A 27579-nucleotide genomic window follows, 5' to 3' on the forward strand; every position below is an offset into this window, starting at 1 on the left:
TTGCAGGAGAATGGAAAAATTGACAGAAACCAATGTCAGGCAAGATCAGTTTGGGTTCCGGGAAATGTTGGAACATGCAATGCAATCCTGACCTTAAGACTTATCTTAGCAGGTAAGTTAAGGAAATGCAAACCTACATTTATAACATTCATATATTTGGAGAAAGCTTTTGACAATGTTGACTGGAATAAATTCTTTAAATTTATGGAGGTATCAGGGGTAGGCTATGCACATTGATATTCAATTTGTACACTGTTTAAGCTGTGACGGAAAGCAAGGAGAAATTTGAAAGGGGAATTAAAGTTCAAGGAGAAGAAATAAAAACTTTGAAATTTGCAGGTGACATTGTAATTCTGTCAGAAACAGCAAAGGATTTGTAAGTGCAGTACAATGGAATGGACAGTGTCTTGAAAGGAGGATATAAAATGAACATTGACAAAATCAAAACAAGGTTCGCAGGAGAGCTTCTGTAAAGTTTGGAAGGTAGGAGACGAGATACTGACAGAAGTAAAGCTGTGAGTACCGGGCGTGACCCGTGCTTCGGTAGCTCAGATGGTAGAGCACTTGCCCGCGAAAGGCAAAGGTCCCGAGTTTGAGTCTCGGTCGGGCACACAGTTTTAATCTGCCAGGAAGTTTCATATCAGCGCACACTCTGCTGCAGAGTGAAAATCTCATTCAGGTTGATGGAATTTTGTTAAATTACATCAGGTGATGCTGAAGTAAATGAGACACAAAGTAGTAGGCGACTTTCACTATTTGAGCAGCAAAATGACTCTGAACATCAAAGTAGAGAGGATATAAAATGTAGACTGGTAGCGGAAAGGAAAGCATTTCCAAAGAAGAGAAATGTGTTAACATCAAATATAGATTTAAGTGTTAGGACGTCCTTTCTAAAGGTATTTGTATGGAGTGTAGCTTTGTAAAGAACTGAAACATGGACAATAAGCAGTTCAAACAAGAAAAGAGTAGATGGCTTTGAAATGTGGTGCTACAAAAGAATGCTCAAGATTTTATAGGTAAATTGTGTAACTAATGAGGAGGTACTGAATAGAATTGAGGAGAAAAACTGTGGCATAACTTGACTAACAGAAGAGATTGTTTGATGGAACACATTCTGAGACATCAGGGAATCATCACTTTAGTACTGGAGGGAAGTGCATGTGTGGGTGGGGGGATAAAAATTTCAGGGGAAGACCAAGACACAATTACAGTAAACAGGTTCAAATGAATGTGGATTTTGGTAGTTATTCAGAGATGAAGAGGGCTGCATAAGATAGAGTAGTGTGGAGCGCTGCATCAAACCAGTCTTGGGACTGAAGACCACAACAACAACAACAACAACATCTTGCACCTTTTTTCAGGTGAAATCTTTTATGAGCATGAGAGGAATGAAGAGATTTGTGTGACCATTTTTGGAAAACTGTTTAAAGTCTGTGCTCTTTGAGTCTTTCCTGATGTAATAGTGGCTTGTAATCTACAAACTAATGTCCAACTATAATATTATGGCTGCAAATGAATGTTACCTTTCAATTGGGTTAAAAATGTTTTTTTCAGTCATGGTTGTTATAAGCTAAAGCACTTGTTCATACTGAAAGTAAATATAGTCCCAAATTTTTTTATAAGTATTTGGAGTTGTTCTGTTTGCCTGGTAAGGGAGAGCAGCTTGGGTATTGGCATATTCTGTTTCTGTAATGCCTAAAATATACAATAATCCATTTCATCATCATCATCATCTTTACATTTATGATGGAACTTCAGTACTTTTCTTGTGCTTGTCTGCAGTCCAACATCTCTTCCATATAGTGAGTAGCAATCTATCCCTTTTACAATAGTGACGTTATTCCATCCTTTCCAATTGTTTTAAGAATTCCATCTAGTCATTTATTGAACTCTTCATCTATTAAGTGCCTTATGTCTCCGCCAGTACCTCCCTCCCTGTGCCTTATGGTTAAAATCTGGCATTAAAATTCAGTTACTGAATGTTCTGCTTTCATGTTGGCTGCACACAAGAACTGACTTATTTTATGCTTACAGTAGCACTACTGACTTTTGAGTCCTATAACAATAACATGGAACTTCCTGGATTGAAAATTACATAAAGTAAGGGAAAGGCAACAACTTATCTATAGAGGACTGGCACATAGTGCATAGAGACATGTAACAGGAAACAGTTAACACTGGTTTTCAAAATACTGCTCTTTTTGTAGTAAGAGTACACAAACTCACACACAACCATACTGACACCCAAATGTACACAGTCACACACTGTTTTCTATTCCTGTGCTCTACATGTCAGTCATCTATAGGTGAGTAGTTTACTTTTCTTTGTTCTATGACTTTTGATTTGGTTAAGTTTTGGAACAAGTTATGTACAAAGGCATGCAGAAAAGTAATGCTTCTGAATATTTTATGTGAAAACTCATAAATTTTTAAAAAATACAACAAGTTTATTAACATTCTGTGTCTTTATTCTTCATATCTACATATTTATTTCTCACTGTAGTCATCTAGTGACTAACTCATTTCTCCCAATGTGAGACCAGTTTGTTGATACCATCACTGTAGAATATTTGACTTCTTCAACAGAGCCACAACCTCACCTCCTCTTGCACCACTTCATCACTAACAAAGTGAAGTCCTAGAAGGTGTACTTTAAATTTTGGGAACACATGAAAATTTGATGCGGCCAAGTCAGAACTGTATGAAGGGCAAATGGTGGCAGTGAACCCGTCGGACTTTTGCACTTGTCGTAGCACTCTTGTGTGGTCTGGGATTGTCGCAATGAAGGGGAAGGTACTCCATGTGTGGATGAAATCTTAAAATCTGAAACCCCATTACAGCATGCTGTTCCTTATGCACCAACACAGTAAAATCACATGCCACTATATTACACGTACAATGAAGAGCTCTGTAAAAGCAGTGGGCTGCAAATATGTAGACATGAAGAATAAAGATATAGAATGTTAATAATGTTTGTTTTATTTAAAAAGCTTTAAGAGTTTTCACATAAAAAATTTGAAGGCATTACTTTTCATCCCTCTTACTTCAATATTTTAGTTGAGCTGGAGTACTACAAGCACATATGAAGACGAACTTACACAATTTTGAAATTAATAATGTGAAATAAATACACAAATAAACCACATGACTGGATAATCCAATAACAGTATATTAATGAAACACAGCTGAATGCCCTTAAGGTTTTATCCATGAAGGGAGATATAATTCACCTGAAAATATGATCTGACACATCAACCTTTCTTCAGTCACAAAGTAGTGCCTCCTATTTTTATTTTTGAAGAATTTCAGTGCAACTACAACATTGAAGTTAATTTATCACTTTTCGGTATAATCCCTGTCCATATCCACTATTTTGGCCCATCTTTTAACATGGGGATGTATTCAGTCTGACGTCTATTGATGCCAGGTGAAGGCTGCATGGCGGTTGACACAAGGCTTCTCATCCAATTTTCACAATACCTTCAGTGGTGTGGTGACTGGTGTCATGCAAAAGAAAAACATCTGCCATTGATTTTGAGGGGCGAACCCATTGGATATGGCTTTAAGCCGTTTGATGGTTCTAATGCACTGGACAGAATTTATTGTGCATCCCTAGTCCAAAAATCAACCATAACCACATCATCGGCATCCCAAAATATTTTAGCCATAACTTTCCCTGCCAGTCACACAGTTCTGAACTTTTTCTCCTTCAGTGAATTGCTGTGATGACATTCCACTGACTGCCTCTTTGGTTCTGATTCAAAAAAATGAATTCATGTTTTGTCACTGGTCACTGTTTTCTTCCAGAAGCTCCCCTCCCTGTAAGAGTTGATAGGCAACTGTTTTTCTTGTCTCTTTATTCTGGTCAGTTAACAGTATTGGTACTCAAGTTGCACAAACCTTCGATATCCCAGTTGTTGAATAATCATCGTCACACTGCCTTTACTGAGGGAGGTAATGCAACATAAATCATCTGCAGTCACACAGCAGTTACCACAAATGATGTCATCAACTCGCTGAATATTGTGTGGCTCACTGCAGTGTCTGGCCTGCTGCTCCATGTTTTGTCAGCCAGTGGTGTTTGCCCTTCAGCTTCATTACAGTGATCAACACATTGTCTAATAGAGTTGCATCACCACACACATTTTTCAGCCTTTGATCAATGTGAGTGAGCATTTCACCTTCTGCATTCAAGAATTCTGTCACAGAATGCTGTCTTATATGAACATCGATGTTGGCCATTTTGCAAGCAACTGCAGAAATGGCATCCACTGATGCAAAAAGTTACTGCTACAGTGGACAAGAGAAGAAGCTTTGCAGGATGGTGCAAAATTCAAAATTTTCACTTGAAAATAACTAGCATTACTTTTTGGCTGACCCTTATAATATAACAAATATGTGTTCTATAGTGCGTATTGCATCCTTGCTAGAAGGCCTTTCCTGAAACTCTAGCATTAGCAACAAAAATCACGAAAATTTATGTAGTAGATCATGCTTACAGGATCGAGCATGAAGCCATTAACACTACCGGCAAGAGCTAACACAACCATGGTGGCACTTCCATACAGAGCATATCCTGCTGTGACAAGCTGCTTGCCTGGCTGAAGGGCATCTGCCACAGTAGGTGGGCCACTAGTTACTTTCCTGAAAGTTAAAAATTATAAAGTTTAACATAAATGTTGTGTAAGAAACAAAGGATATGTTTCAAAATTAAGTTTGAAATGAATGGAAACAGCACCAGTTTCACCTCTCTTTCCATAAAACAAGATACTAAATGAAAGAACAACTCTCATTCATTTATTTATGTATCATGTTATTAACATCCCATAATGAAGGAGAACCTTGAGGCACACAGAACAAGCCAAGGTACACATTAAACAAAAGATAAGCAGCAATTAGGAACCAAACATATATAATAAATAAACAATGAAATGTTAGTTCTTAAACAAGTTGAATTTAACATGTGCTTCCCAAGTCACACACACTACATACTGTTTATAAGGTTCTGGGGCCTAATGTTGGATGTTGTTTGTTCATCATCTTCCTCCTTTACAGAGAGTACATGGCCAACAATATCCATGAGTTTAATAAACTCTGAAAAGTTCGTAAGATTATGGGCAGTTGCCTTACAGAAATATTGTGCCATTTCTACACATGTGACGGTGCCCCAGGGAACATTATAAATGGTTACCATGAATGCCCTAGAAAACAAACAGTTCTGTTTGTACACAACTGCAAGATCAATATTTGAATGACCACAATGTTATATCTGTATATGTTTCAATGTTATATCTGTATATAACATTGTGGTCATTCCCTATTTACCATGAACATTGCTACTTGTCATGAAACTAAAAGGAGTTATCCCCTCGAATCTACTTAATTGTTTAACTTGTAGGACTTGCTAATATGCTACCAGTATGTTTTTATGTTTCTTTTGAATCTGTGGCAAATCCTAATTTTTTGCTATATGTTTTTGAGCACTTATGAAGACCTTTGCACCACTCAAGAAATTGCTTAAAAATAGTCCCTCTCTCTTTCATCTGTACACCACCATAACAGTTCATGTTTAAATGATTATATGTAGACATTATTCTACTTCTCAAATGTAGTTAACATTAATTTTTAATCTGCAGTAGGATCATAAAAGCTAATAATATAGGTTGACAACTATGTTTGCTTACATGTTTAGTTATAGGTCCATTGAAATGGTCCACTCTATACAATGCATTCTCTAAACTGACTATGACTACCTAAGTAAAGTGGAAGGAGAGGAAGGAGACAGTCACTTAATAGTAAAAGTGTTGAATCATAAACAGGCAAACAAAAAAGAATAAAAACTTTGCTAGCTCTTAGACAAATCTTTTAATGTGATAGTGTGCACTATAGCCCATTGAAGGATTTGTCTGAAAGCTGGCAAAGTTTTCATTCTTTTATGTGTGCCTGTTGATGATTCAATATTTCTACTATTAAGTGAATTGTCTCCATTACTCTTAAATTATTTGCATTCTGCCAGAACTTTCCTTGCCACATTTAATTGATGTGTCATTGCTATTTGTATAAATAAGTTCACTGTTGTTGCCCTGTGTCTTGTGCTATGTCCTCCCCCAGTTTCATTTTTTTACACTAGAGAATCATCTCCCTTCTTTAAGCAGACTGTACCCAAATTCCACATTTAAATTTTTTTCTTTGCAAATTTATGTGAGAATGTCTTATCTCCCCCTCCCCCCTCTCCCCCTCCCCCAGTTTTCTTTATTACAAATCTCACACATCTATAAATTATATAATCTGATGTTTTAAGACTAAGATTGACAATATCATTTTACAAATAAATGATATCAATATAATAGAGGGAAACATTCCACGTGGGAAAAATTATATATAAAAACAAAGATGAGGTGACTTATCGAACGAAAGCACTGGCAGGTCGATAGACACACAAACAAACACAAACATACACACAAAATTCAAGCTTTCGCAACAAACTGTTGCCTCATCAGGAAAGAGGGAAGGAGAGGGAAAGACGAAAGGAAGTGGGTTTTAAGGGAGAGGGTAAGGAGTCATTCCAATCCCGGGAGCGGAAAGACTTACGCTTGTGTCTGTATGTGTGGATGGATATGTGTGTGTGTGCGAGTGTATACCTGTCCTTTTTTCCCCCTAAGGTAAGTCTTTCCGCTCCCGGGATTGGAATGACTCCTTACCCTCTCCCTTAAAACCCACTTCCTTTCGTCTTTCCCTCTCCTTCCCTCTTTCCTGATGAGGCAACAGTTTGTTGCTAAAGCTTGAATTTTGTGTGTATGTTTGTGTTTGTTTGTGTGTCTATCGACCTGCCAGCGCTTTCGTTCGGTAAGTCACCTCATCTTTGTTTTTATATATCATTTTACAAATATTATATATAAAAACAAAGATGAGGTGACTTACCGAACGAAAGCGCTGGCAGGTCGATAGACACACAAACATACACACAAAATTCAAGCTTCGCAACAAACTGTTGCCTCATCAGGAAAGAGGGAAGGAGAGGGGAAGACGAAAGGAAGTGGGTTTTAAGGGAGAGGGTAAGGAGTCATTCCAATCCCGGGAGCGGAAAGACTTACCTTAGGGGGAAAAAAGGACAGGTATACACTCGCACACACGCACATATCCATCCACACATACAGACACAAGCAGACATATTTAAGGACAGGTATACACTCGCACACACGCACATATCCATCCACACATACAGACACAAGCAGACATATTTAAGGACAGGTATACACTCGCACACACGCACATATCCATCCACACATACAGACACAAGCAGACATATTTAAGGACCTTAAATATGTCTGCTTGTGTCTGTATGTGTGGATGGATATGTGTGTGTGTCCGAGTGTATACCTGTCCTTTTTTCCCCCTAAGGTAAGTCTTTCCGCTCCTGGGATTGGAATGACTCCTTACCCTCTCCCTTAAAACCCACTTCCTTTCGTCTTCCCCTCTCCTTCCCTCTTTCCTGATGAGGCAACAGTTTGTTGCGAAAGCTTGAATTTTGTGTGTATGTTTGTGTTTGTTTGTGTGTCTATCGACCTGCCAGCGCTTTCGTTCGGTAAGTCACCTCATCTTTGTTTTTATATATAATTTTTCCCACGTGAAATGTTTCCTTCTATTATATTGATATCATTTTACAAATAATTACACGTACTGATCTTCTTGTCAGAGATGAATTTAGTTACTAGATCTTGTAGTAAACATTTCTGTACATACCTGTAGATAGCAAAGATTGAACCAATTGAAACAAGGCAGTCAATATTGGAGGAACCGTCAAGAGGGTCAAAGCACACCACATACTTTCCTTGTTTGTCAGTTTCCACCTACAAATTCACCACATTCATACAAATAATTCATCAACAAAATTACTTATTACCTAAGTATATAAATAACAATAAACAAAATAGCAAACAATGGAAAATCTAGAATGGAATAATGACAATATTGTGAAAAGGGTAGGTGTTACTCACCATATTGTGAACATGCTGAGTCACAGACGGGCACAACAAAAAGACTATCAAACAAGTAAGCTTTAACTGGAATTCTGATGAAGGACCTTTCTGTCAAAAGCTTACTTGATGGGCAGAGTTTTTGTTGTGCCTACTTTCCATTCAGCATCTTTGCTAAATGGAGAGTAGCTACAATTGTTCGCATAATATTGTTAGTGATTGAAGTAGCATATATAAACTTAGGAAAGAACTCTTATACTGCTAAAAGTTTCAACTGTTGACAAACTTTGAATGTGTTAAGAACTCTTGTGACTCTTGTCTATGTGCTTTGTATGTACTACAGGGAACTACTGTCAGGAAATCAAACACAAATACACACATACACAACTATATAATCAAATCAATAACAACAGTTGCTGATGTGCTGTGTCCAAGGTTGGGAACATATTGAACAAAATAACAAATCTTCTACAGCCCTCCAGTCCTCTTGTTGATGAAAAATTTAGTTGGTACATCTTGTGCAAAAATAATTATATAATTTCTACAAAATTTTGTTGTATATAAGTTATTTCTTCACATAAAACAAGTCTGTCTGTGCTTTGCCTTGCTTGACCCATCATTACCTAATAATTCTCAAAAATTCATGAATAATTTATTGTGTGATCTTCTTGAGTAGTCTGTTTCTGCTAGTATTAGATTCCTTGTCAAATACAGACACACTCACAAAAATATTAATTACATGGAGGGAATGGACTAAATTAATACCATGCATTTTCAAAACTAGAAGTCACTTTTCTGAAGTGTTTTAGATAATGCCAATGGGGAACTATGAACTGCTTAATTTCTCAATGAAGAAAGTGATAGCACAATTTAACATTTTCTGATGGCTGCTGCAGTGCTTGACCAACATTATTTGTTTGCTAACATTTGCTGAAAATGAAGCATTCAGGGACTTTAAGTGCTTCAGTTTATCAATTCAGAACTGGGGAGTCAAGCCCTAAGGAAAAAGTTTGCAGATGGTGCCGGACACATTATAATTCTCCATGTCACCTAGCAACATTGGCTATTAACTAACAGAAATCATATTATAGTTTCAGTGTTCCTCACTTAGCTTGATATAAGCAACGAAGGTAGAATTCAAGGTCCCATTGGCACTGAGTTGGATCAATAGCTCAGTTTAAGAAGGATGGAGGAGATAACTGTCCATGACCTTTATTATATGAGGTGTCCTGGCATTCAACTGAAATGAATTAGGAAAAGCAAATTAGCTGGAATGGGAATTTACAAACCTCCTGACTGGAATCATACCATGATGTCTTTACCACAGTTCTACTTAGTACGCTTTCTTAATGTTAGATCACAAAAAGTCTGAGAGATAAAAATTTCTGACAACTGTGTCATTTCATCCTCTGTTTGTGGAAGTAGCTTTGATTTAATTGTGTTGTTAGCTTAGCTTTTTACAATTTTTAAAACCACCAGATTCTTGTTTTCCAGTTTACACAACTTCTTTCTACTTCAAATAACATCTCTAGATGGTGTATATTCATTTTGTTTATGCTCACATCAGTATTTCTATGACAAAATGTGGAATCCACCAATTATATTGTGCTCCATGTATCTACTAGCAAGTTATAGATCAGGAAGCAGATAATGGAAGGGGCAGATCAACTCTTATTTCACACAGGATTACTATTCAGCTTTATAAAACTGACATGTTGGAAATACTTACCTCAATTACATTTTCATTTTCCTCACTTACAAGCAGACATGTTGTGAATGAGGATCTTAACATATTAATAAACAGCTCATTGGATAACACATCAAGTTTCTTCACATCTTCACCCTGGACATTTGTTGTTCCAGCTATACCATACCTACAAACAGAAATAAGGAATCAAAAGCTATAAGAAAGGAGACAGAATTTAACATTTGATATTGAGCACGAGAAGAGTATCAGTTTAGCTGAGATGATCCATTCATTACAAGCTCAGATTCTGAATATATAGTGAAGGAACGGATAGTTGATACCTCCAACCACAAATGTCATAAAGAAAATTGCTTCCCAGAAAATGGTGAATGTGGCCCTATGCACTGATCCGTGTGTCTGGAAGCACTAATAAGAAAACTTTTGGTAAACATTTAGAGCACAGCTGTCATTGTATCTTTCTTAATTCTCTAGAAGTGCGAGGGATAATGTTTATCATTCAGCTCCAAGGTCATAAATTTATCGTCACTGACTTTGGTATGACTCCATCCAGTGAATTAGCTACACCAGTTTTCACATTTCACAAGCAAGAGCCTTCATATTTCATTTTCCATTTAGAACTGTGGGCACAAAAAGAGCCTTCATTAAAAAAAAAAAAAAAAAGATGAGACGTAGCTTTCTCTGTGTTGTTTGAAGGAATGATACTGACCTTTACAATACAGTGGAGATGCTGAGTCACAGATAGGCACAACAAAAAGACTCTCACAATTAAAGGTTTTGGCCATTAAGGCCTCCATCAACAATACATGACAGACACTCACACACGCACACACACACACACACACACACACACACACACACACACACACACACACACACACACACACACGCACGCCCAAATCAACTCTCACACACACACGACTGCAGTCTTTGCCTGAAACTGAAAAGTGTGATTTCCATTGCCTGAGACTGCAATCGTGTATATGAGGTGCGTTTGCGTGAGTGTGTGTGTGTGTGTGTGTGTGTGTGTGTGTGTGTGTGTGTGTGTGTGTCAGGCATTATGTGACTGCTTAGAAGCAAGAGAAGAAGTCTACTTCAGGATTTTGTTTTGTACCTTCTGTCCTCTCATGAGGCTTCTATCTACATCTTCATTTACATGCATACTCTGCAAATCACATTTAAGTGCCTGGCAGAGGGTTCATCGAACCACCTTCACAATTCTCCATTATTCCAATCTCATATAGCACGCGGAAAGCATGAACACCTATATCTTTCCCTATGAGCTCTGATTTCCCTTATTTTATCATGGTGATCGTTCCTCCCTATGTAGGTCGGTGTCAACAAAATATTTTCACATTCGGAAGAGAAAGTTGGTGACTGGAATTTCGTGAGAAGATTCCGTCGCAACTAAACACGCCTTTCTTTTAATGATGTCCAGCCTAAATCCTGTATCATTTCTGTGACACTCTCTCCCATATTTTGTGATAATAAAAAACATGCTGCCTTTCTTTGAACTTTTTCGATGTACTCCACCAGTCCTACCTGGTAAGGATCCCACACCGCACAGCAGTATTCTAAAAGAGGATGGACAAGTGTACTGTATGCAACTCCTTAGTAGGTCTGTTACATTTTCTAAGTGTCCTGCCAATAAAAAACAGTCTTTGGTTAGCCTTCCCCACAACATTTTCTATGTGTTCCTTCCAATTTAAGTTGTTCATAATTGTAATATCTAGGTATTTAGTTGAATTTATGGCTTTTAGATTAGACTGATTTATCATGTAACCAAAGTTTAACGAGTTCCTTTTAGCACTCATGTGGATGACCTCTCACTTTTTGTTATTTAGGGTCAACTGTCACTTTTTGCACCATTCAGATATCTTTTCTAAATCATTTTGCAGTTTGTTTTGATCTTCTGATGAAAACATTATTAGTCAATAAACAACAGCGTCATCTGCAAACAACCGAAGATGGCTGCTCAGATTGTCTCCCAAATCATTTATATAGATAAGGAACAGCAAAGGGCCTATAACACTACCTTGGGGAGTGCCAGAAATCACTTCTGTTTTACTTGATGACACATGTACCTCTTCACTATTTTCTGATTGATTTCCTATTATAATGAATAAAATACCAGAACTGAGCAAAAAGTCCTGACTTTGTTTTTCTAATTTTATTTCTATGGCCCTTTTCCGTGATATCCTAGCTAGATAATTCTAAAGTAAGTACTTATTCAGTTACAGTAGCATGCATCTTACTTTACTGGTCATCATCCAGTATTATAAAGCATCCTTCATCAATGACACCTGAAAGAATCTTCCAAGTGATGCAACATTTCTTCCATACTGTATTGTGGTCATGACCAGAAAATAAGATGCATGCTCCAGAAATATGGGGTTTATTACACTCTGTTAAAAGATATCATAGGTCTTTGAGCACCTGTGAATGAGCCTTTTGCTGAGCATATGTGTCACATAAAGCAAAGGGATCTGGAGAAGTCAGCCATCATTGAGTATTGTATAGAGAACAATATATATATTTAAAAACAAAGATGATGTGACTTACCAAATGAAAGTGCTGGCAGGTCGATAGACACACAAACAAACACAAACATACGCACAAAATTCAAGCTTTCACAACCAGCGGTTGCTTCATCAGGAAAGAGGGAAGGAGAGGGAAAAACGAAAGGATGTGGGTTTTAAGGGAGAGGGTAAGGAGTCATTCCAATCCCGGGAGCGGAAAGACTTGCCTTGGGGGGACAAAAAGGACAGGTATACACTCGCACACACACACATATCCATCCGCACATACACAGACACAAGCAGACATTTGTCAAGGCAAAGAGTTTGGGCAGAGATGTCAGTCGAGGCAGAAGTACAGAGGCAAAGATGTTGTTGAAAGACAGGTGAGGTATGAGCGGCGGCAACTTGAAATTAGTGGAGGTTGAGGCCTGGCGGATAATGAGAGGAGAGGATATACTGAAGGGCAAGTTCTCATCTCAGGAGTTCTGACAGGTTGGTGTTAGTGGGAAGTATCCAGATAACCTGGACGGTGTAACACTGTGCCAAGATGTGCTGGCCGTGCACCAAGGCATGTTTAGCCACGGGGTGATCCTCATTACCAACAAACACTGTCTGCCTGTGTCCATTCATGCAAATGGACAGTTTGTTGCTGGTCATTCCCACATAGAAAGCTTCACAGTGTAGGCAGGTCAGTTGGTAAATCACATGGGTGCTTTCACGCATGGCTCTGCCTTTGATCGTGTACACCTTGTGGGTTACAGGACTGGAGTAGGTGGTGGTGGGAGGGTGCATGGGACAGGTTTTACACCGGGGGTGGTTACAAGGGTAGGAGCCAGAGGGTAGGGAAGGTGGTTTGGGGATTTCACAGGGATGAACTAAGAGGTTACGAAGGTGTCATCTTCATGATCTGGACTCACAGTGAAGAAGAACTCCAGAATTTCCTCTCCAACCTCAACTCCTTTGGTTCCATCAGATTCACCTGGTCCTACTTCAAATCCCATGCCACTTTCCTTGACGTTGACCTCCATCTGTCCAATGGCCAGCTTCACACGTCCGTCCACATCAAACCCACCAACAAGCAACAGTACCTCCATTATGACAGCTGCCACCCATTCCACATCAAACGGTCCCTTCCCTACAGCCTAGGTCTTCGTGGCAAACGAATCTGCTCCAGTCCAAAATCCCTGAACCATTACACCAACAGCCTGAAAACAGCTTTCGCATCCCGCAACTACCCTCCCGACCTGGTACAGAAGCAAATAACCAGAGCCACTTCCTCATCCTCTCAAACCCAGAACCTCCCACAGAAGAACCACAAAAGTGGCCCACTTGTGACAGGATACTTTCCGGGACTGGATCAGACTCTGAATGTGGCTCTCCAGCAGGGATACAACTTCCTCAAATCCTGCCCTGAAATGAGATCCATCCTTCATGAAATCCTCCCCACTCCACCAAGAGTGTCTTTCCGCCGTCCACCTAACCTTCGTAACCTCTTAGTTCATCCCTATGAAATCCCCAAACCACCTTCCGTACCCTCTGGCTCCTACCCTTGTAACCGCCCCCAGTGTAAAACCTGTCCCATGCACCCTCCCACCACCACCTACTCCAGTCCTGTAACCCACAAGGTGTACACAATCTAAGGAAGAGCCACGTGTGAAAGCACCCACATGATTTACCAACTGACCTGCCTACACTGTGAAGCTTTCTATGTGGGAATGACCAGCAACAAACTGTCCATTCGCATGAACGGACACAGGCAGACAGTGTTTGTTGGTAATGAGGATCACCCTGTGGCTTAACATGCCTTGGTGCACGGCCAGCACATCTTGGCACAGTGTTACACCGTCCGGGGTATCTGGATACTTCCCACTAACACCAACCTGTCCCGATACACCAAGATATAACTCGAGCTCTGAGGTGTCATCATAACTCTCTTGTGATTGGCCTGAGGTCATAATATACCTTCATAGTGTTGCTGTACTGTCATTATGGAGATTAGATGGACGAATTTTTGTTACTTCATTTAACTGAATATTGCTGCTCATCTAGTTCTAAAGAGACTGACTAAAGGAAAAAGGCCCAAAAAAGTCACACTGTACACAGACATTATCTTTTAAAACATCAAGAATATATTGTCATAGATAAGTCCAAGAAGATATCATACTTTATTATGTATTATACTGACCAAATAACACTTTCATAAGATTTAAGTGACTAGGGCACATCATTTGTGAATAGCATCCATGGATGAAATGATAAGATAAGCATGTAAGACTATACACCATTCAGTGGCTTTCAAAGTATAGATCTTGATGGATTTATTAAAACAATTCCTTTTAAAGGTAGATCTTTGGTTTCTTTGTGGAATCTATGCAAGGATTTCAGGAAGTGCTAACATTCTTACTTACTACATTTCACATGTGACTTGTTACTTGCTAAAAGCATTTCAACTCTATGCTCTTTTTATGACTTTTGTATCTGACACTACAGACATGTATCCGTGGAATGTTAACTTTGGTAAGTGTACGTAGAGTATACCGTTGTGGTGATCATTGATTGCCAATGACTCTGGAACGAGGAGTGCTCTTTCTTCGGATGCAGTGAGCTAGGTAAAATGTTGAGACTTTATTCATTTTCACATGATGTGCTATATTTTTGTGTAACCATGCATGAATAAAGAGTGTTTGATTGTAAATGTTGGTTATTTTCATCCGAGAACTCATCAGCATTGACAGAAAACTCGCATTGATGACCCTGTTGTGATATGAACACACAACAAATGCAGGTTTTCTATCAAGGCCAGTGAGATCCCAGACAGAAATAACCAACATTTATAATAAAACATTCTTTATTCACATATGATCACACAAAAATATAGCGCAGCATGTGAAAACAAACAAAGTCTCAACGTTTTCCAAAGCGCACTGCATCCAAAGATAGAGCACCCCTCATTTCTGAGTCATTGACATTCGATGGTCACCACAAAGTCCTCCCTTCTTCCCCCCTCCCTCTTCTCCCCCTGGGAAGTGCAAAGCACTGGAGAAAGGAAGTGGCCATTGTTGAACACAGGGGTGTTGTAGGCTGCTTGACGGGTGCTGGTTGATCATGCAAGGTAGTATGACCACCCATGTCGTGGCTCGTCTCGTCTGAATGGAAGGCACGGGTGGACTATTTTTTGTAGTCGGGAAGGTTCATGCAGAGTAGACTAGAGGAGGCATAGTCTGCCATGCAGTAAGGCAGGTGGACTGATTGTCCTGCGCATGTGAATGGTGCAGCACAGGAGGTGTCGGTGTCGCGGGAGCAGCGAAGAGAGGATGCGTATTTTGAACATGCCATTGGTTCTGAGTGTTGCTGTTATTCCAGCTATATCCACCTCATCTGGAACGGGGTCTGTGCACAGGATGGTCACATGTGAAATGGGTGTGGCCTCGTGCAAAGCTCCCCTCACACGAAGGATGAAGAGTGATCCACCTTGGAACTGTAAGGAAAGTTTGTTGCGGAGATACCCAGAAGTGTTGGTAGAAAATCAAATCTCATCAGAGGTAATCACAGGGGGTGCTGAAGGAGAAGGGAGGGGGGTGGAATATTGTAGCTCGTGCGAAACACTAGAACACTCTGGGGGAACAGCAGGTGACATCACTTGCGATGATTTAATGTCACATGCAGTGTGTGGTTGAACCTGAGGGAGCAGATCATCATATACAAAGTGTGAGTGAGGAAAGAGAGGGAGATCATCACATGCAACCTCTGAGCGACTGACAGGCATAGGCTCAATGCATGCAGGGTCCTGTTGGTGCACAGGCAGAGGGGTGCTACGTGCAGGTTCTGAGCCATCCTGCGATGCTGGAGAATCTGACTCTAGAGGTTGTGGGATGGATTCTTCAATCATCCAAACTGGTTTAACCTACTGAAGTGAAAACATCTGATGCTGGTCGTTGATATCCAAAGTATTAGCCATGTATACCAATACCCAATGCAGGCCAGAGTAAAGTGGCAGTAGTGCTAGTTTAACTGTGTCATCCTGTAACATAATAAACTCGCATAAGTCGAGAGCCAAATCCATGAAAACTGGGGGTTGGTACGCAGTTGTGGAGGAGGTATATGGATAGCAGCTATATGCAGTCGAAGATGATCGACAACAGTGGGGAAGTCTGATAGGTCGACGGTTGCAGCATCGTCGATAAAATCAGCTGGGAGGACTAATGTCTCACCATACAGGACCTCAGCAGGTGACAATTGGAGGTCTGCCTTACAAGCCATATGGGTTCCTAACGTGACCCAGGGAAGGGCGTCGAACCACCCATCACAATGGCACACGAGAGCTGCTTTCAGGGTCCTGTTCCAACACTTGATGAGCCCGTTGCTCTGAAGGTGTTATGCTGTAAACCAAAATTTATTCACACCACAGAGCATGCAGAGTTTGTTAAATAACAGTGATTCAAACTGCCTACGCTGGTTGGTGGTGATGGTAGTAGGGCACCTTAATTTAGCTATCCAGGAAGATACAAATGCTCATGTTATCAAATCTGCCATTATGTCCACAAGACAGATCACCTCTACCCATCATGTAACAAAGTCAATGATAGACAAGATATATCTGAAACCATCAGACAATGGCTAATGGCCCGATTAGGTCTAGGTGCACTTGTCTGGATGACACTGTAAAACAGGCACTACAGCTGCCTTACTCTGGCCTGCATCAGGTATTGGCATGCAGGGATAATACTATGAACATCCTCATCAATGGCAGGTGTCAGAGTTTGACATTCATAGGTTAAACCAGCTCGGATGATTAAGGAACCCATCCCACAGCCTCTTGAGTCGACTTCTCCACTGTCCCATAATGGATCCTGAACCAACACATACCACCCCTCTGTCTGTGCACCGACCAGATCTTGTATGCGTTGAGCCTACGCCCATCACTTGCTCATTGCTGTCATGTGATGATCCTCCTTCCTATCCTCACTCAGACTCTGCATGTGACGGTGCACGCCTCATATTCATCCACACACTGATGGTGACATTGAATCATCTCAAGTTCTGTTACCTGCTGTTCCCTCAATGTGCTCTCATGTTTCTCCAGAGCTACAACATCCCCCCCCCCTTTCTCCCATAGCACCCCCTATGACTACCATTGACGAGATTTGCTTTTTTGTCAAACACTTTTAGATTCCTGTGCAATGAGGTTTCCTTACAGCTCCAAGGTGGATCACTCTTTGTCATTCTTGTGAGGGCACTTTCCATGAGGCCACACCAACTTCACATGTAATTATCCTGTGCACAGTCCCCACTCCAGATGAGGTAGATGTGGCTGGAGTAACAGTGACACTCAGCACCAACGGGATGCTCAAGGTACGTGTCCCCCTCTTTACCATTCCCCTGACACTGCCACCTCCTGTGCTGGTCCAGTTCACACATGCAAGTCGACCAGTCTGCCCTCCTTATTGGATGGTGGACTATACCTTCTCTAGTCCACCCGGTATGGATCTCCCAAAATCCATGAGAAATGGTCCACCCATATCCTCCATTCAGATCAGTTATGGCCTGGGTAGCCATTCTACCTTGCACAATTAACCAACACCCATTGCACAGCCTATAACACCCCTGTATTTGACAATGCCCATTTTCCTGCCCAGTTCCTCACACTCCCAAGTGGGGGGACTCTGGTGTGACCATCAATTGTCAATGACTCTGTGGTGTTGGAAAGTGCAGAAATTGAATGCACGACAGAGGATATGGACCTGGATACCCACTAGGGGACTCTGTGCTCCAGCACACACCTGTGCTGCAAGCCTCGCCGTGCGAATGTGCCACTCTCCAATACCTCGTGAAGTCCACGGCCAATCACGTTTCCCATGGTCATGTATTTAGGTAGCTGCATGGCTTTACCCTGGCAGTCTGGTACTCACCGTAGTTCGCGTGTGCATCTTGGCCGTACTGCATTCCAGTTCTGTGTGTCGAGATACATACTGTTGGTGTTTGGAGTGTTCCTGTGTTGTGTTGTCTCACCGTGTTTATCACCTCAGTTCTTGCTTGATTGCCTCGTGTTGTATCCTGGTCAGTTATAGCATTTGTCATTCCCTATTTGTTCATCTGTCCTGTCTGTTCATTGTTAATGATACCTCCAGTGTCTTCCCCAGCTGATGGCTTTGCATCTCGCTTCTCTGCCGTACACTGCTCGTCAATCACCCGTGGCTATAACAGGACTCTGGAATGAAGATTGCTCTTCTTTGATGCAGTGAGCTTTGGAAAACATTGAGATTTCATTTGTTTTCATATGCTGCACTATATTTTCGTGTGATTGTGCATGAAGAAAGAGTGTTTGATTGTAAATGTTGGTTATTTCTATCCATGGACTCATCAGCATCAATAGAAAACCCACCCTATGTTGCTTCTGTTGTTGATAATGGCCATACAAGAAAGAGGGCAAGACTTGATGGTTAATATGTAGACTACCATTCTCAAATAATACTAAGGACTCTACTTGCAGTCTGATTAAAATTACTTGCTAGTTGACACTTCACTCCCTGGTACTTAGTTCCTACAATCAGAATCATCAGTATCTTGCACCAACTGTCCATCATTGTCTTTGCACTACAACGAAGCATCAGTTCACTTCCAGTTTTTGAGTAGTGTGGTGTACACATGTAATCTCTTATCCAGGATAGTTGGCAGTCAATTTAACTTGTTTAGTTAAAGTCACAAGTTATCTCACATTTTAAAAGTTAGTGGAAATGTAAAAATCTCCAGCCTCCTCTTCCAACTTAGCAAGAACCCTTAAAAAATTTAAACCCATGTGTTATTGTTCCATGGTACCAACTGCCTGTTGAACTAAGTGACAGCATTCATTTCAACATTTCTCTCTTGGCACCAACTATTTTGTTGTATTTGTTGTGACTACAGAAAACCCAGAATGTCTGCATGTTCAGTGTACTCAACAATGAAGAGTAGGTTTTTTTATTTATTTATTTACGTACTGAATCTTTGAGGTACATATACCATACCTTAGATGTTGGATAAAATGACATTACATTAATATACTGTTACATTGATTGTATACATTACAATTATAAATTGTTACATTGCTGTATTGTTACATTACATTTTTATATTGTTACAACCGAAATTAACTTATTTTTCAAGATACTGTGTTACTGAGTAAAAACAGTTTTCCAAGAGATATGAAGTTACAGATTTTTTTAAAGCTATGGATTTTGTTTATGGCCTTTAGGTTACTTGGCAGCTTATTAAACAAATGTGAACCTGAGTGATATACACCTTTCTTGCACAGTGTGGTATAACAATGATGTCTGCGTATGTCACTATTTGCCCTTGTATGGTGTTCATGTACAGATTTATTTTGAATAAATACATTTCCATTTTTTAGCATGCTTTTTTAGGAACATTACAACTTCTAGTATATAGATACATGGTAGGGGTAGAATCCCCAGTTCTTTAAAGAATGGTTTGCATGGTTTTCGGTTGGTAACACTTTTCATTATCCTCACAATCTTTCTTTGTTTCCGGAATGTGGTTATGCTATGAGGAGAATTTCCCCAGAATATGATGCCATATAGGGAGTGTATGCAAGCGTAATATCCCATGTGTGTGTGTGCGAGTGTATACCTGTCCTTTTTTCCCCCTAAGGTAAGTATTTCCGCTCCCGGGATTGGAATGACTCCTTACCCTCTCCCTTAAAACCCACATCCTTACGTCTTTCCCTCTCCTTCCCTCTTTCCTGATGAAGCAATCATGGGTTGCGAAAGCTTGAATTTTGTGTGTGTGTTTGTGTTTGTTTGTGTATCTATCAACATACCAAAGTGTAAGGTAATGTAGATAAGTAAGAAAAACAAACCTATAATCTTTGAATTTGGCTTTAGTAGTGTACTGCTTGACAGGGTTACATTGATTAAATATCCAGGCACATTATTGCAAAGCAATATGAAATTGCATGAGAATATAAGGATTGTAGTAGGGAAGGCAAATAGTTGACTTCAGCATATTGGGAAAATTTTAGGAAAGTGTGGTTCATCTGTAAATGAGACCACACTTAGGATACTTGTATGACCCATTCTTGAGTATTGGTTGAGTGTTTAGCATCTGCATAAGGTGTGATTGAAACAATTCAGAGGAAGGCTGCTAGATTTGTTATCAGTAGGTTTGAACAACCTGCAAGTATTACAGAGATGCTTTGGGAACTCAAATGACAATCCCTGGAGGGAAGGTGCTGCATTCTTTTCAAGAAAATTTAGAGAATCAGCATTGAAGCTACTGCAGAATGAGTCTATTGCCGCTATTGTACATTTCACATAAGGATGATGAAGATAAGATAAGGGAAATTGGGGCTCATACAGAGGCATACAGATGGATGTTTCCCCCTTGCACTATTTGCAAGTGGAACAGGAAAGTAAATGACTAGTAGTGGTACAGGTTACATTCTACCATGCACCGCACTATGGCTGGCAGATTATGTATGCAGATCTAGACACACAAATGTTCTTGCCAATTGAGCTAGCCGAGAACAACTCTCAGAACCTTACTTCCACCTTACATCTCTCCTATTTTTCAAACTTCAGCAGCAGCAAAAACTAAGGTTCTGTGTTCGAATCCTCATACTGCAAACTTGTAATCAGCTAAGAAGTTTCATAACAGCCATTCTATTTATAGAATAATGTAAGCACATGGTGGAGAGTTGTCAAAGTTAATACCATAAGATAACACAGTGGATGGAGGCGATAAAGCAGACCAGCAGTTAGTAAAACAATGCAGCAGCTCAGAAAAGTGGGAGAAGTACCTCAGCACACTACTTTTACAACTTTCGGAACTTGCTCTAAGAAATGTGTTTATGCTCTGCAACAAAGAAGGTGTTGATAAGAATCCACTTGAGGTCCAAATTGCTACTATCAAGAAGATAATTTTAAAACATCACAAAGATGAACTTGACTCAAAAGAAGCTGGTCATCCATCTTCAAACAAGACTTAAACACTGGTCATTTTGGAATACTGCAGGCAGTGCAGAATTGGTTCCAGGCAGTCACGTGACCCTCTCCACCACTGATGTAAGTCACGGCAATGAAGTGGTTTGTATGTACCAGTCAGATGTATGGAATCAGCGCAGTAAGATGGGTTGCCGTGACTGAATGGCAGAAAGTAACTATTGCATTGGGACATGTCTGTCACTAAATGTGCATGACAGTGCCTGATTTTTTTGTGTATCGACACGGATTGTCCAACCTCTCTACAAGGAATAGTGTACCACTCCCAGCCATGTAATTTGGCATGACAACAGCAATCATAAAAAAGATCCTAACAAACAGGGACCAGATGTGAGTGTAACACCTTTGTCAGTGACAATTGGTTTCAGACCTGGAAATGCTGCTGTCAGTGAAGCAGAGACATTTAAACCAGCTTCCAGGTGAACAGTGTGAAGGGGACTGCATGCAATGGACATGTTAATCTGAACCACAAAAATTTGAGTGCACACATTGCTCAATGATGCGTTTAACTTACAGTGTATGTAGTGTTAGATTTCAGACAGGTGGTGGTTTTGGCACTGTTGTTCATAGCATCACTTAAGCCCACTCGTTTGGGTTACCATGAACATGATCCAAGATTTTTTTTTTTTTTTTTTTCAACACTCTGCATGACTAAATATCTCCCTTTCTTCTACAGCGTTATCAGAGGTATGCTGTCTAGCAAGATGTTAACAGTCATGTAGGGCTGCACACATTCATTTCTGATTCACACTAACATTCCTGATTTGACTGTGATTCTGATGGTACTATTAAGCCCCGAACATTTTTCTAGCAGAACACACACATGTGTGTGAGAGAGCATGAGAGGGCATTTACATTTTTCTAGAATCTGGGTACAGCGTTTTCCTTCACTATAGAATTCTGTCAAATTTGTAGCAATCATTGTCTGCAACTGCCTTAAACTGTAGATTTAACATTGTGGATTGTGACAAGAAATTCTTCAGGTTTATCAGCTGCCATGTAACTTTGGTTTTCTTAACTGCCACTGTATTCATGAGAAATTATGCCAATTCCTTGCCATGATTGCAGTTTCAGTTTCGCCACTGAACTGCAAATTCACTTTTAAAGAAATGTGCCAAAAAATTTTTTTCGGTCTTTTTTGGCCAATTCCTCATTTGGGTCTGGAAAAAGGAGCTGGTGCAACACCCTGGCACAGGGATTCCATCATTGATTCCCCAACACATAAACATATGTGAAAGTCATATGCCCCCCCCCCACACACACACAACAGTACTACTTTAGTACACTTGAAGAACACAGCCATGCTATATTGTCAATGTCTGTACCTGTACTTAATTCCAAACACACCAGACAAAAATGGAAAATATCACTTTCTACACAAGAAGAGAAGGGGAAAACGAGAAATTTGAAGTAAAAACAAAACACTGCTCTCCAGGATTTGGATCTTCTCAAAATTCATGAGTACAACACTGCGCCACATGAATTCACAGAGGTACGAATTCTGCATTCCAGTTGACATGTTGCACAATAACATGAAAGTGGAGAGAGATGAGCATTAACTAGGTGCAGTCCCAGGCTGATAAAAATTAATTCTACTAGCAGTTCTGTTTAACTTCAGTTATGCCAGTTGACACTAAAAAATAGAACTCATCAGAAGTAAGGCAACAACAAAATTGAAGTGAATAGATGTGAAGTTTTATAAGCAAATGAAGTGTTATATGAGGCCTGTCTAAAAAGTATCTGACCTTTGGCCAGAAAAAAAAAAATATTTCGAGTACCAGATGTGGTTGCGACCCTAATCCCATTCAAAGTAGGCCCCCTTGTTCTTGCACATACTTAGCCCACAAATCCTTCCACTGCTGGAAACACATCCAGAAGTCTTCTTTAGGAATGGTGTTCAGCTCCGTCATCATGTTCTGCATTATCTCTTCTCTTCTCCCAAAATGGGATCCTTTCAATGGCGTCTTCAATTTTCGAAACAACCAGAAACTGCAAGGAGCCATATCTGGAGAGTAGGGAGTTTGAAAAATGGCTGTAATTCCATGTTTGGCCAAGAAATTTTGGATCAAGTGGGATGAATGTGCGAGGGCATTGTCATGATTCAGTTGCCAGTTTTTCGCCGTCCACATGTCTCGTCTTTTGTGCTGAACTGCATCGCGGAGTCACTGGAGAACATCTTAATAGTACTCCTTTGTCACTGTTGTCCTTCTGGTGCATATTTGTGATGCACAATTCCACAGACATCAAAGAACACTGTCAGAATCACCTTGATTTTGCTTCACACCTGCTGCACTTTCTTCGGCCTTGCAGACTCGGGATGCTTCCATTGCGACAATTGTCTATTTGTGTCTGGGTCGTACCAGTACACTCATGACTCATATCCAGTTATCACGGTGTTCAGAAACCCAGGATTAGTGTTGGTGGTGTCCAGAAGGTCCTGTGCAACATCAAAACGGAGGTCCTTTTGTTCCGGCGACAACTTTGGCAAGAATTTCACAGCGACTCGGTGCATGTTCAAATCGTCACGCAAAATTGCATATGCAGAATCTTTACTCAGTCCAACCTCTAGGGCAATCTCCTGCACAGTCAAACGATGATCTGCCATCACCAAATTTTGTACCCTCTCAACAGCAGCTGCACTTCAAGCAGTTTGGCGACTGCCAGAATGCTGGTCACTCTCCGCTGATGTGTGGCCATTTTTGAATTGGTTGAACCACTCCTTAATTTGTGTTACACCCATTGCATCTTCTCCAAACACCTGCTGAATCTTACAAATTGTTTTGCTTTGAGAATCACCAAGCTTTTGACAAAATTTGATGCTGTATCTTTGCTCAACACGTTCAGTCATCTTGGAAGAATCAGTAATCCGATGAACATGTTGTGTAGCACCTCACTCAGTGACCAACAGGCAGCAACTGACATGCTGCAAGGCGGGGACAAAATTCACATATGCTCATAAAGGTCTCTTCCATTATTGTGTACAGTGACACTGCGCTATTGCCTCTATTTTGCACGGGAAATCAAAGGTTGGATACTTTTTAGACAGACCTCATAGATGTTATCAAAGCTGAATAATCCTTCAGAGATATAAGTGTGGCATTTTTGTTGGTGTCCAGTGGAGTCTTCTTTATCACTCTGACTTTTATTTTCTATTTCATACTTTTAGTTTCCCATTTTAACCTAACATTATGGGACTATGAATAACTATTTTTGTAAATTGTTGCTAGATTTATTTCATAAGTCATTGGATACCCTGTATTTAATCACATGAGGATTTGGTAAGTGATCACTGTACTAAGAAAATGACGTCCATATTACTATTAATAATGTACAAATATATACCTTACTTATACTATTGAAATATCCTTATTGTTGTGTTACCAAAATACAAATCTTAAAATACTATGTAGTTAACCATGTAGTTAAGTTTTGTGTATGTATTGCTACTTTTAGTTCCTTGGGTGTGATGTTTTCACTCTCACTGATTAAGTTACATCAAAATTGGCAAGTTTTGAATTTTTCCCCTGTTTGGAAAGATTTCTGTGGATGCCCATTCACTAAGGTAATGATTATCAGATGATGCTGGCATTTGATGAGTGAAACCAGTAATAATGAATCAAATTTTGCTTGGCCTGTGGCTGTTTCATCTGCATACTGAGTACTATAGTTACAGTGTCCCCAGCAAGTGATATCTGAATTTGCTAACCCAAGTATTAGGTTTTGTGAGTGACACGGATCATTAATTGTATGGCAAAGGAGTGGTAGCTCTCCACTCAGTAGTTGTATATTTCATTAACATATGCCAAGTAGATATTTTCATGTTATTAACATGATTATCAATGATGTCTTTCTTGAGTCAATAATCCTAAATTACATTCTTATATAATTATGAGAGTATGCTGGAAAGTAAAGCATCTGAAATTTTTATGTAAAAAGTCTTAAAGCCTTTTAAATAAAACATAGGTTATTAACATTCTACATTTTTATTCTTTGTGTCTCCATATTTATTCCTTAGCATAGTCACCCTGATGATGAACACATTTCTCCCAAGGAGAAACCAGTTTGTTGACACCGTCACTTGTAGAATGTCTGACTTTGTTCACGGAGCCACAACCTCCCCTCTGCTTGCACCAATTTGTCACTATCAAAGTAAAGTCCTTGAAGGTGTTCTTTAAATTTTGGAAACAGATGAAAATCATATGGGGGCCAGCTCATACTATATAGAAGATGACCAATAACACTCTACCTAAGGTGTCAAATTAATGACAGATGTCACAGTGCTCGTGTGTGGTCTGTCATTGTCATGCTCAAGGAGATGGTGCTCCATGTGGGGCGAATGCTTTGAATTCATACTTTCAGTTTTCTGAGGGTCTCACAGTACCCCACAGAGTTTATGGTGGTGCTTTTAAACATGAATTCCAAATGCACCACATCTTGAACATTCCAGAACACTGAGAGCATGACTTTGCCTGCTTATGGCATAGTCTTGAGCTATTTTGGCATTGCTGATCCATTGTGGTGAAACTCCATTGAAGCTCACTTATTTTAGGGGTCAGAATGGTGAACTCAGCTTTCATTACCTACCATCATGTTGCTCAGGAACCCATGAATCTCATGCTCAAAACACAAAAGGAATTGTTGACAGATGTCCAAACTCCTCAGTTTCATGTCAAGTGTGAGCATTCGAGGAACTCACCATGCACGCAATTATCTGTACTGCAGTTCTGCAATGATGTCCTGTAGAGATCTGGAGAATCTGCTGGCCAGGGCAACATTCAAACACCCCCTGTACAGAGGTAGTAGGGCAGAGCAGCACGAGCAACAGGCAGTCTTACATTACCTTGTTGAAAGATAATGTCAAGCAGACATTGAAGATAGGGTACAGCTTGTGGCCTCAGCACACCATAAGTGTAACACCTGCTTTCCAGATTACTGGCTATGTGAACTAGTGGTTATCATGTTGTGTACCTAGTGGCACATTGTACCCACACAACTCCAGGTACTAGATCTGTATGACAATCACAAATGAATTTTTCCAACATTACAAGTTTTACTCAGAGTCTCCACACACAGATATATCCCTCATGACACTGTAAGCAGAACTGGGACTCATCTGAAAACATGAAGTTGTGCCACACCCTGTGTCCAGTGTCGTTCAAGCATTTCTCTCCATTATCCTCTCAAGGGAAGGTGCAGGAAACAGAAAAAAAGAGAGAGAGAAAAGAAAAGGATGTGTCATGAAGGTATTATCCAAATGGGACAGATGTACATATGACATATATGCAAAGACAAAAAATTGATTAGAGATTCAGAAAGAATTCAATGATTTATCCAAGAAAAATAGCTTCACAAATCGAGCTAGTCAATAATGCATCGGTTCACCTCTGAGCCTTATGCAAGCAATTATTTGGCTTGGCATTGACTGACAGAGTTGCTGGATGTCCTCCTGAGAGACATCATGCCAAATTCTGTCTACTTGGTGTGTTACATTGTCGAAATCCTGAGCTGGTTGGAGGACCCTACCTACAGTGCTCCTAGCATTCTCAACTGGGGTGAGACCCGGTGACCTTGCTGACCTAGGAAGTGTTTGGAAAGCACGAAGACAAGCAGTAGAAACTGTCACCGAGTGCAGGTGAGTGTTATCTTGCTGAAATGCAAGCCCAGGATGGCTTGCCATGAAAGGCAACAAAATGGTGCGTACAATATCGTCCACGTACTGCTGTGCTGTAAGGGTGCTGTGAATTACAACCAAAGGGTCCTGCTATGAAATGATGTGATGGGTGACAGTCGGGTTGGCTCCTCACAGCTGCCCAGCACACCTCCAGACACATCTTCTCTGGCCATTGGAGTTCAGTTCAAAGCCTGCTTACCACCGAAGACAACTCTGCTCCAGTTACTGAGGTTCCAGGCACTGGTGACCAGCAAACATGCGTATGGAGATGCCCCGGACTGTGGTGGGATACCAATCTACTTGTCACCCATTATATGGCCCACCAACCAGGAGTGATGGTCTGGTTCATTACATAGCAGGACCCCTATGGTTGTCATCCTTGGCACCTTTACAGCAAATTGATACGTTTACGATATTCTACATCCCATTTTGTTGCCCTTCATGGCAACCCAGTATGGCCTTACATTTCAGCCAGATAATGCCCGCCATACACAGCAAGACTATCTATCGCTTGTCTCCAGACTTGCCAAACCCTACCTTGGCCCGCAAAGTCGCCGGATATCTCCCCAATTGAGAATGATGATCCAACGTGCCAACTGGACAAAATTTGGCACAATATACCTCAGAGGGACATCCAACAACTCTATCAATCAATGCCAAGCCGAAAAAGAGCAAAACAGCTCGAATGAGGCCAGAGGCAGACCAATGCTTT

General features: G+C 40.4%; 1 protein-coding gene across 1 annotated transcript in view; it reads right to left on the reverse strand.

The window, feature by feature from the left end:
* Positions 1-27579, reverse strand: part of LOC126412368 (fructose-1,6-bisphosphatase 1) — an 81965-nt gene that overhangs the window by 18061 nt on the left and 36325 nt on the right. Inside the window, exons 2-4 of the mRNA XM_050081935.1 lie at positions 9706-9850; positions 7744-7850; positions 4500-4644 (exon numbers count right to left, since the gene is read on the reverse strand). Of these exons, the coding sequence (XP_049937892.1) occupies positions 4500-4644; positions 7744-7850; positions 9706-9850 (397 nt within the window). The remainder of the gene's footprint in view (positions 1-4499; positions 4645-7743; positions 7851-9705; positions 9851-27579) is intronic.

This window comes from Schistocerca serialis, chromosome 7 (genome assembly GCF_023864345.2).
Source record: "Schistocerca serialis cubense isolate TAMUIC-IGC-003099 chromosome 7, iqSchSeri2.2, whole genome shotgun sequence".
In the NCBI taxonomy this organism is placed as follows: domain Eukaryota; kingdom Metazoa; phylum Arthropoda; class Insecta; order Orthoptera; family Acrididae; genus Schistocerca; species Schistocerca serialis.